This window comes from Psammomys obesus, unplaced genomic scaffold, assembly GCF_907164565.1.
Source record: "Psammomys obesus unplaced genomic scaffold, mPsaObe1.curated_primary_1811, whole genome shotgun sequence".
In the NCBI taxonomy this organism is placed as follows: Eukaryota; Metazoa; Chordata; class Mammalia; order Rodentia; family Muridae; genus Psammomys; species Psammomys obesus.
In genome coordinates, this window is record NW_026592890.1 from 28,271,589 (window position 1) to 28,283,315 (window position 11,727).

The window sequence follows — 11,727 nt, forward strand, 5'->3', positions numbered from 1 at the left end:
AGAAGCAGAGCCACACCGGGGTTCTCTGAGGTAGCTCTTCTTTCATGATTTCGAGAGGGTCGAGATGTTTGTAAAGGGTTCTCAACCTCTCTTTTTAAGTACACTCTCACAAGAATTTGGAAATCCAGGGACTAAGTGAATTACTCTGAAGACCCTCAAAACCACACAGCTTCCACGCTGGAGGCCAGCAGGGGGCGCACAAAGCAAAAGACGTTTGTTAAGAAAAGTTGCACATAGTGTAATTTTAATCCATTCCATTTTAAATACCACAATAAATTTAATTTTCACAATAAATTAAATAGCCATATTCAGTTTACAAAATAGAATTACTTAGTGTGAAACTGGTATTTACATCATTTACAAAATGTACAGGGCATTTCTCTTTGTTGACAGACAACATGGAAGTAAAAGGACTTGATTCTCCGGCACGTGATAGACATGCTACAAAAGACACCGTGGGAACAATAGTGCAAAATTACCACAGGAACTTTGGAACAAGGTCAATTTGATGAGATACGACATTCTTTTAAATGATAAGAAAATAGCATATTCTGTTTTCATGGCACCAACTTAGCGTCTGAATTAAAGAACCTTAGGACAAAAACAAAACAAAACAAAACAAAACAAAACAAAACAAAAAGAAACACCATAAAACTGAATCCTCTACTTCCTGAAGCTTCATAGCCATTGGTACATTTTCACACATTCATCTTTTGGCTTAAATCTATGAAAATGGCAGGTGACAAGTTCTGAATCAAAGGAAGACGAACTCTTGGGAATATCTAAAGTCACTTTCCCCCAGTCCCACCACCTCTTCTTTTCGCTTTTTTGTCTTTCTTTTTCTTTTTTCTTTTTCTGTAAATAGCTTAAAAGATGCAACTAGGCAGACAGCAATTTAATATTTTGTTTTGTAAATTTTCAGTAGAAAAAGAATTGATCTTTTATTTGGTCACACACTGCATATTTACAAGTTATTCATGGAAAAATGACTTGGGTAGCTGTGTCTGGGAAAGTGCATATTTTAATCTAGAGGAGAAACCACATGGCTCCAGATACAACACATGGTGTTGTACAGGGTTGTATTATTTTAGGGCCAGTTCAATGTCCGACCAGTGATCTGGTAAAATTTTTGATTAAAGGGATGAAAGAATTTACGCAATTTGGTAACGACGGAGGGGTCTACCTCAGGATGGATGCGCCCCTTGCTTCCCGCCAGGCACTTATTAAAGATAATGTTAAATCGCAAACAGTAAAACCCTCTTGTAGCATTAAAATATAAATTGTACTGACTTATCCTTGGAGGAAGGTTTAAGAACTTCTCCACGAGCTGTAGTTCCGGCAGAGGTTCGGCGATGAGACGGTCTCCGTCCACGACGTGAAACTGCTCAATTGGAAAGTACTTCAGCCAGCGCTCCAGATGTTTTGTGTATATGCTGGTCCTAACCGCCTTGTATTTTGTGTTCACCTCGCAGGTATTAGGGTCTATGGCCAGCTTTTCAAACTTATAGTAGGTTTTGTTCTTCCTCTCCTTCCCCTCTAGCACCTGAGTGTAATCAGAAATCGCTCTTGTGGTTGGCTCCCTGACAATGATCAACAGCTTGATGGATGAGTTCATTTTGTAAATCCTTTCTGGAACCTCTTCTGTGATAAAATATGCCGGGCTCTTTTCAATTGTGATTTGCTGAGGGTAGGAAAAAGGCATCTTTTTCCTGTACCACTCAATGCCCTTGGCATAATTCTCATCATTGTCAAAGAAGTGGATCTCTTGGGAAGCTTTGACCACTGCAGGATGGAGGTTCAGCATCTCAAGCAGGGCCCTGGTGCCCCCTTTCCTCACCCCGATAATAATGGCTTTTGGGAGCTGCTGGACCAGGTCATGGAGGCGAACCTGCTCCTTGGAAGAGTTGCCTTTCCGGAACTCATGCAGCAAGCCTCTCTTAAACTGCAGGGCTCGGAGTGGGAACTCAGCCTGATTGTGGGCACCACCAAATCGGCTTTCAACAGGGCAAAGGGGCTGGAGCCTGCAAGCAAAAGAGAGGCACTGTTAGAAACTCGTCACAACGAACTTCTCATTGTTCTGCATCTGTGCTCACTCTCAAATTGAACATGCATAAATAAAGCCACTGGGTCCCAGGCTTCTATAATCCATAATGAACATATGTTTGGGAAATTTTATATTAAGTAACCCTGTATTCGGTGGAGCACACATAATTGATGGGATTTTTTTTTTTTTTTATTAGCGCTCCTTAAAATTTTTATTCACCAAGCGCTTAATTGACTATGGCGTGTACTTATGCTCGCAGTACAGGACAGACAAGTGACTCCAGCCATACTAATAGCTTTTGAAACAGCTCACTAGTTAAAATCATTTAGAAAATCGGGAAGGCGGGAGATTATAATCTTCAGTTAGGGCGCTGAAGGGCAAAGAAGAGGCCATTTATTTCAGGCATTGTGCGGTATTGTCTCTTTTCTTTTTCTTCTTTTCCATCTCCTTTGGCAGCCTAGCGGGATTCACATGGCCCTTGAACATCCTTGAGATATAATCTGAGAAGAGGCTCCCAGTCCCTGCCCTTGGCTTTTTGCATCGCTATTGCACAGAACTCCAATCTCTGTCCTCGTTGAACTTTTTTTGTTCGGTGAGAATTTCTGCCCCTTGGCCTTGGGAGAAGAGTGCTGTATTTCTGACTCTCTTTCCATTTCTATCTAAAAGGATCAAGATTGCACTTTTATCTTGCAGTCCCAAGGAGCAGTCCCAAGCACCATTGTTCTGTGTATGACCTCCCACTCCTGAGACCAGAAATCTGGAAGAAACTTTGATGGGGCCAGAAATTCCAGATCCTCATTACTATCCAGTTTAAGTCAGGCACTAGTAAAGAATGCAATGGACAAAGCCAGGAAGGATGAACAGCTATTCATATTTTTCTGAGAGAGAAAGATGTGGGAACAGCCACAATGATATCATGATGAAATGACTACTTTAACATGGCCTCTATATATGGTTAGAAAATTGTGTTTATTTTTATGCATAGTCTGAAGGTAAACTAAAAAATTACTATACTTAGTGAGTCAACTAGGTTGATTTAGGAAGTCATTTCAGGCTTCTTGGTGAAAGGGGATAATACTAGTCAAATAGACTATTAGAGTGTTCCTTCCAGTTGAAATTTTCTAGTGACAGGAGTAATTCAGACTCTCTCTCCTTCTCTGTGATAATAAGGCAGTCTCTTCATTCCCCAGGAGACCCTACTTCAAGCAATGCTCAATCCATAGTATAGACCTTAGGGGAATGAATGGCTTTGGATTTGCTCTGTTTACCTAGGTTGATATAATAATCTTTAAGGAAAATATAAACATGTATTAATTTTGGTAGGATTTATTCTATTATTTATAAAATAACTCACACTTATTTCAGAAACTTTGAAAACAATGAAAATCTATTGTAAAAATAGGGCTTAGCACTCTCTTGATTATTGTTCCCTTTTCTGTGATAAAACACCCATGGCCAAAGGGAAACTTGGGAAGAAAAGGGTTTATTTCAGCTTACAGTTTCACATCATAGTCCGTCATGGACAGAAGTCTGGGTAGCAACACAAGGCAGGAACCTGGTGGCAGTAACTAAAGCCACGAAGGAAAGCAACTTACTGGTTTATTCCTCATGGCTTGCCCAGCCAGATGGCAGTGTCCATGGTGGATTGGGTCCTCTGCATTAATCATTAATCAAGAAAATACACAACAGGCCTGTATTATGGAGGCATTTTCTCAAAGGAGACTCCCTCATCCCAACTGACTCTCTCTTGTGTCAAGTTGACAAAACAAAACAGAGCAAACTAACCAGGTCAACTAGAGTTAATATTTTATGAAAATGTGAACTTTTAAGTTTTTTTGGGATTGTTATGCTAGAGTTCTAACTTGGTCTTACAACGTTGTCAACAGATACATAGTTTAGAGTGTTGTTGATTGAGACAACCATGTGTATATTATAAATTAGCTTTTCTGCTCTTCTTGGGTTCTGTCTATGAAGCTAGATCTAACTCATCGAGGTGTCTGCTTTTCTTTTAGGCATATAGATGATGCTGGCAATGTTTCTTTGAGCACTGTTGCAATAGTCTTTCAAATCCTTTTCTGGAAGTTTTGATTATTTTGCCCAATCCTGGGTAAAAGTGTTGACATGGACATCTCTGGGAATCGAACTCCCTCTGTCTAGACAGGGCTGTTTTCCTTCTGAACTTCCCTGTTCTTTCTACTTCCTATCCTGTGCTATCAAACTCTGTCAGCCAATTGCTTTCTAGACTTCTGCACTCAAGTGAACTTGTAAAAGTAGGAGAAAATATCTCATTCCCCTGCTCCCTGAAGAATGGTTCTAATCACAGCTGCCAGACCCAAAGCAGAATTTTAACATTGTAAGAGACAAGTGAAGTAACCTTAGTGTCCTTCCTCGAGAGCAGTCTTAAGTTACTAAGCGTAAGCCTAAAGAAGCACACATCATTTCAGACACAGTTGTTCAGAATCTTAAACAAGGGATTTCGAGAAAGCCCTTCAAATGGTAGATCTTCTTATAGAAGCCATTCCACGAAAGAGCTGGGAAAGCTACAGATAAGAACTGTTACCAGTTGAAATGATAAATGTGTTCACAACTATAAGTTCAATTACTCAACAAAACCTCAATGATTAGAAGGGTATTTAAGGTGTTGTGAAGACCTCACACTAAAGTTCTGATATGGACATAGGACAAACGTTGTCACCTCAAGGCTTTTCACTATCAAATGAGATGTCAAGAATAAACATTGAGTGCCAACATCGAGTGATAAGCTCTTAACTACATAGGTCATAGTTACAAAGTGGGAGAAATTTTGAACTGCAAAAATCAACAGGAGGTTAAGGTATATCATTTACGATGGACACTGACTGAAGGAAAGCAAGGACTATTGCTGTATTGTTTGAAAACATCTGAACTACAGGATACTGAGGAAAAAACTGAAGCTATTTTTATTTAAAATTGTGAACAGGTTTTCATTGACTCTGGGAGTTGACTTGACAATGAATCCAGTCTCTCAGAATAAAAGTTAATTTAAGGGGGGAATGGGAAGCAGCTTCTTATCCGACAAATAAGGTCCTCAATATTTACTACTCATCCTGACTGTAGAACCATTGAGGAACATCTTAGGGACACTCAACAGTCATGATGAGGACTCCTGCAGGCCCAGCACCTCTCAACTACTTGTCTATTAAGAGCCCACCCCCTACCCTGTAATTTCCTCTTCATGGATTTTCCAGTGCCTCCTGGGCAATCATTCTGTGTGACAGCATCCTTGTCGGTGTGCTCAGCTCCCGAAAGCCAGAGCTAATTAACATAGTTAAAAATCCATGCCTGTAGCCATCTTTCCAGGGCAGAGGAATGCAGACTTGATGAGCTTCTTTACTGGTGCATACATAATTGTCCGCTCATAAATTTCAAAACGAAGAGTCGTGATACTGGAGCTACCATGCTGTAATGGCTGAAGGTCAGCACCAGATGCACACAGGCTATACTGTGTCCTGGTCAGCAACAGTATTATTTACTTATTATTATTTATTGTACACAGCTTTATGCCTTCTATGAGAACAAGTGTCAGTGCTCACAGAATCCCAGTGGATCTGGAAGAAGTATCCTGGTCTGAGCAGTGTGGAACTTGTTTCTCTAAGGTCCTTAATGAATTAAAAGGAACAAAACAGAAAAATGTGTTTTTTTTGAGAATTTTGAGGGACAAAGGCAAATGGATCAACTCAAGTTCTAGCCCAAGGAAGCTCACATCAAGACATACATAGAGCTACATGGGCAGAGTGTATTTTTAACCACCTACCTATCCAAAGTCCCAACTCTGGCAACGAGATACAGGAGGCTCCCAATGGCAAGGCTTCCAAGCACCAGCAGCTTCTGTCTCAGCCACACCTGCTGTTTGAATAGCATGGCCCTCCATCAACCTTCAGGACTGCCACAGCCTGAGAGCAGAGAAAAGGTGCCTGTCAGCACTTGTCATGAAGCCAACCAGAGGTGAACTCAGACCATTAAGCAATAAAGAGAGCACATACCAACTCTGGCAGTTTTCATGGTATTCCTGATCTTAGCAAAACTTACCTTTCCTTAAAAAGACAATCAAACAAACAAAACAAAACAAAACAAAACAAAACAAAAACCTAGTCTATGTTATAAGATCAACTGTTAGTTTCATGGGAGATTTATACAGAATTTTCTCTGTCTTCAACAGTTTCTGAAGTACATAAAAACTCATAGAAGATAGATAGATAGATAGATAGATAGATAGATAGATAGATGATAGATAGATAGATAGATAGATAGATAGATAGATAGATAGATGTACAGACAGGTAGAGTGTTTTACCAGTAAGCCAACTAAAAGGTAAACTGAAGTTAGAATAATAGAGTGGATGATGAAATTATGGTTGAGTCAATGATTATTATGACCATAACAGTGACATCTTTAATTTATACCTTTTTGCTTTGCTTTGGTTGAGAATGAAGAAAGAGGGCAGGATCTAAAATTACTACTTCCTGAGATTACGAGTGGTAAGTGTCCTGTCTGACTGTGTTTGAAGACACTGGCTCCAAGGAGCTTGCTGTTTGCTTTCATTTCTCCTCCCAGTCCATGACATTGGAAACACACTTTGACTAGGTGGCCTTGCTCTGTGGTACTCTTCAGGCTCCCAGGGAAGTTGAACAGGCTGGGTGGAATTAGGCTTGCTTTTACCCCAACAAGGAAGTTTCCCTGGAAGCTTTATTTTCTTATACATGAAGAGTATAGTGTAAGGCTTTACTTGTACTGTTATTACATTCTGGAGGGAAAAAAAAGCTCCAATTCAGACTTCTTATTAAAAATAAATCCAATCCCCTTTCAAGATAAGATTGTTTGCTTCTTATTGAAACTGAAAATAGCAACCTGAGAACACAGAAGCTGAGCCCTGGCTGGAAATGATCTTGCCTCAAAGGTATCTCCATATTTTTTATGTGAAGATTTCAACTATGCAAAAGGGATGTGGCTGCGATGGTCAGGCTTATCTACACTTTTATTTATCAAGAAACTGCTGAGCACCAACAGCATTTCCTGCTATAAGAGTAGGTACATGGGAGATTTCAGAAGTGTTCTGAACAAGTTTAAGATTAGAGAATCATGGAACAACCAGAGAACAAAATCCCACATCTCAGTAATGTGTGAATAAATGTTGGTAAAGGAAATTTAAGGAAATCACCAGAGAATATGCACCCCATAAGAATCCAGTTTTTATTTACCAACGAGACTGTAGGAGGTCATCCTAAGAGAGATTAGAGCAGAGAAAAGAGTATGTCCATGTGCCAAGTTCTGTGCTGGGTGCTACAGAGAATCATAATCAACTACACAGATACAGGTCTTGCACACTGGGGATGTACACTCTAGCGGAGAAGACAGATGGTAATCCACAAACCTATAGGGGATTGAGAAAATACTTGCAAATTGCAGTAAATACCACAATGAAAATACAGGAGAAAAAGTTAACAGGGAGTTTCTGTTATTCGTGGAGGAGAGAGAGTTGAGTGGCATTGTGGAGGATAGCAAGGAGGTAGGAGGCAAGGTTGGGTAGAGGCAGGCATGGAAGCTGGGGTAGGGAATTCTTGCCTAGCTTGATAAGGGAAGGTAGGTGTGGCCAGACAGAGGGATTAAGAAGGAGGGAAAAAGGAGTGTATCTGTGCTTGGTGGGGAGATGGGTCAGTATACCTGTGGTTCTGGCTTATCAGGGCTTGGCTTGTAGGCAACGGCATAGAGAAAGGTGATACAGAGAAGCTTATTGAGGCTTTCTCTGTGGTAAGCACATTGTCAAAGTGCTATTTCAGAAAATCCCAAAGAATAAAAATATCCTGTGTGGTAGATGGACGTTCACAGTTTTGTCTCTCTTCCGCCAGCTACAGAACTGTCAGGCACTGAGAAGGCAAAGGCAGTAACATGGCACATGATTCAAAAGTATTTCTGAAAGAACCACCAGCCATCCTCTGGGCTGATTCCAAGGGTCTTAGAGCCACAGCCTAAAGCACAGGGCTTTGACCTATGCTCAAATGTGAACAGTGGTGGGGGAAGAGAGCAATGAGATCCTGCGGTTAGATTCACACAACCGTTCTTTCCTTAGCTACAAGGTGGGACAGCCTGTTACCTCCCCATATGTGGTGGGTGGAAAGAGAAATGTCCCTCAGAGGCACAAGCATCTGAATGCTTGGTACCCAGCTGGTGGGGCTGTCAGGGAAGGTTACAGAACATTTAGGTGGTAGAGCCTTGATAGAGGAAATATGTCACTCTGGCTGTGAGGTTTCACAGCCTGGCCCTTCTTCCTGTGTTGCCATGCCTTCCCACCTTGATAAACTCTATCCCCGTAAAAGCATAAGCCAAAATAAATCCTTTTCTCCTCTAAATTTCTTTTGGGCAATTGAATCTTATCACTGGCAAGAGAACAGAACAGAAAAGTCAAGAATGCACCGTGTCATAGCACTATAGCAAGAAGGAAGTGACGGTTCTATAGGTAACGGCACTCCTCAAAGGCTTATTAGCTTTCCTGACTAAAGGATTGCATGTCCCTTGTGCTTTAGTGTGAATGAATAAATGTGCATTCACAGAAGAGCACTGTGAGCTAAGGAGGGCAGCAGTAAATAAGAAGGATGGGAATAGTCCCGTGGCCTCAGTGGGAGTCACCAGTCTTCCACAGAAGATCAAGAGTGCAGGCTGAGGAAGCAGTTTGGCTTTTTTCAGTATTTCCATGTGGTGTCTCTATCATCCTGCTCAGAAGGGTATGGCACAATGCTTGGTGTGGTGCCACACAGTCCACCTGTCTGTCTTTATCTGTCCTCCACCTAACCTGGCTCCTTCATCAAACAGTGGAGGCTGCTGTCCATGGTCCTCATTGAATGGCACTGATCCCTCCTTCCTGCACTCAACCACACAGACATTTGCTGTTCTTGAGTATTTCGACTGATGTTAAGCGTCACCATCTTTATGTATTACCACCACGTCCCCGCAATGGGATAAGTCAATTGATGGAATTTACAAGTATTGGAATGTTAACTGAAGGAATTGAACCTGACTCAGTCTGCTTTGCTGTCTGGTCCAGAGTACCTCTCTGGGCGCCTGAAAGAGATCCCTAAGAAACATACCTGCCCCTATCCTCAGAGTCCCCAGGCCAACGGTTCTGAATTAAGCTTGCATTTGCAATTTCAAATAGGAAAACCACCTCATTTGGTACTGCTTTCTATACCATGGCTGGCCATCTTTGCCAGTGAGTTTCTTCAAGCTTTGTACTCTCCAGGCACTCCATCATGCCCCACATGCCCACCTTAGCAGTTTTTTTTTAAATGTAGGCATGTTCTTTGCTCTCTTCCTATGGGATTTCAGAGCCCAGTTCATCTTCATAACATAAGTTGTTTCGTCCCTGACCTGTTTGGGGGTTGTTAACTGGACCCAGCATCGTAGTCCAGGCCTTTCTTTCCAAGGGCTCAGTGTGATGGCCAGATTCTTTCCCTTTCATGAGTTGACCACCTCTGTGCCCACTTGGCCCCTTCCTTACTGGTCTTCATACCTTTTGGCTTGATGGTCCAGTTAGCCTCCTCACTGGCATGGAATATATTTCCTATGTTTCTCCTTTTGGCATTCCCTTACAGAGTCTTTTTAGGAGGGATGATCATGGAGGAAATATCCCAACACAATTCCCATCAGTTGGTAGGAATTGATCTGGTCTATTGTGCTGACCAATTAGAGGGCAAAGGTTTGTGTGTGGGGTGTCTGTGCCTGGGAATAGAGCTTGGGAAGTATTTGCTCCTGTATGTAAGTAAAGTTCTGAGATGACCTCATGATAAACCCTGCTTGAGAATAGCAAGGAAGAAAAAGAAGAAAAGTAAGAGAGAATGTGAAACTCGATGGGGAAATGGTCCAGGGCTTGGGGACTGTAACATGTTTTGTTTACTAGTTTTCTGTAGAAATGCTTATGCAAACCTTATTCATTAGGCTGTTAAGCCTGACTGGCCCTGAGGCTATTTTTTTATGACCCCCTAAGGCTCCTTCAATCTCATTTGTGTTCCAAACACCTCAAGTATAGACTGTCCTCTGGACAAGGCCATGTATTTTCATGTAGGTTTTGCACTTTGGGACATGCTGATACTGGTGATATATGTATCAGTTCAGCCTCCCTCCCTGTGTACAAGATGCCTTAAGCATGTCTACTCGCATTTTCTCTAGCCTTTTCTTTGAATATCGGGCCTAATTTTATACTGACTCCTCTTATGCTATATCTGTGCCATCACAGTACACATGTTTGCTGTGATAGTGAGGAGGTCTGAATGTGAAATCTCAGCTGCTACGGGAGCCACCAGTGACTCAGTATAGACTCACAGTCTCGGTGCCAAGAGCACTTGTCAGCGTTATGGTTTACTTTTGTCATGGGAACCTTTGGAATTTCATGTTCGTCACCTGTGCAGTGAAAACAGCAGGGTCTGTTTCATGGGGTTACCACGAGATGGACCCAAGCACAGAAGTTTGTGAGAATCTTATCACTTTACAGTCATGAAGCATAGTTAATACCTTGAGGAGGCAAATAAATTAGTTCTCGCAATGCATATTAAAGAGGAAAAATAGAATAAATGTACTTTTCGTGAATGGTATAACTGGGCTGTGAAAAATATAGGTCCTTTTTAAGCATAAAAGCTTTTAATGGGATCTCCCATGGAACATTCAAATACTAACACTAAGCTTCTATTCAAGCAAGATGTGCACATGGACATACTCTCATGCACACATATGACACGGTCAATGCTTGCCTTCAGGAGCTAATCCCTCTTTCAACTTTTAAGGGAGGAAGAGGTCTCACCAATGTGTCCCAATGAGGCTTTTTAGGGGACATCTGGAATGACATTTCCTTTTGTATTATAACCAGTGTTAGGTGACAGGGACTATATGAGAGCAGTCCCAGAATAAAATGTTCAAGAAAAATAAAAGATACTGGCTTATGGTCAGGATACCTTTTTGTTTTCCTATAGTATCAAGAAGTGCTCAAGAGTCTCAAAAATTAGAAGTCGTACAATTTGACTGAGAACAAGTGACTCTGAAGGAATCCTCTAGGCCTTCAGCACCAGATTATGAATCTGAGTCATCCAGCCTCACGACCTGAGGAGCTCCCAGGACCTGACAGATCTTCTTTGCCTTAAGGGCTATGAGGTTTCAAGCCTCTCTCGTGAAACAGACAGCCATTGTTGGAATACCCAGTTTGTATTGTGCAAGCCAATCTAATATGTCTGTTTTATAATCTACATTCATTTTATCTGTCCCATTCCTCTAGAGAACTCTGGCTACAACTCTGTTATATTGTTAACAGACAATTTATAAAGTTTAAAAATGTTTGTAAAATAAAATTTTTATGCACAGAAGGGGATAAAGTCCTGCAGTGATATTTAGGCTCTCACTTGTCTCTAGATTTTAATCTCTCTCAGTGTCTCATTTTGTGTTTCAAGAACAGCACAGCTACAGTTTCTCCAGAGCAGCAAAGCTTCCACAGACACGGTGTACTAGCTGAACACAGCTGAGTATCTACAAGAGAGTACGTGGCCAGAAACGACAAGCTGCGGAGACATCTGGCTGTTTCTGTTAAACAGCACTCAGGCAAAGAAAGAAACAATTCCCAAGCTACAACAAAGAAATGAGGGGATTCAGAAATAATAATGATACAG

The 11,727-nt window shown here is 41.4% G+C and overlaps 1 protein-coding gene across 1 annotated transcript; it reads right to left on the bottom strand.

Moving 5' to 3' along the window:
* Nucleotides 1–237: 237 nt before the first annotated feature.
* On the bottom strand, nucleotides 238–5,959 carry Hs3st5 (heparan sulfate-glucosamine 3-sulfotransferase 5). The gene is made up of 2 exons (XM_055616065.1): nucleotides 5,838–5,959; nucleotides 238–2,021 (listed from the first exon to the last, which is right to left on the bottom strand). The coding sequence occupies exons 1-2, from the start codon at nucleotides 5,942–5,944 to the stop codon at nucleotides 1,088–1,090; spliced, it is 1,041 nt and encodes a 346-aa protein (XP_055472040.1). The 5' UTR covers nucleotides 5,945–5,959; the 3' UTR covers nucleotides 238–1,087.
* Nucleotides 5,960–11,727: the final 5,768 nt, after the last annotated feature.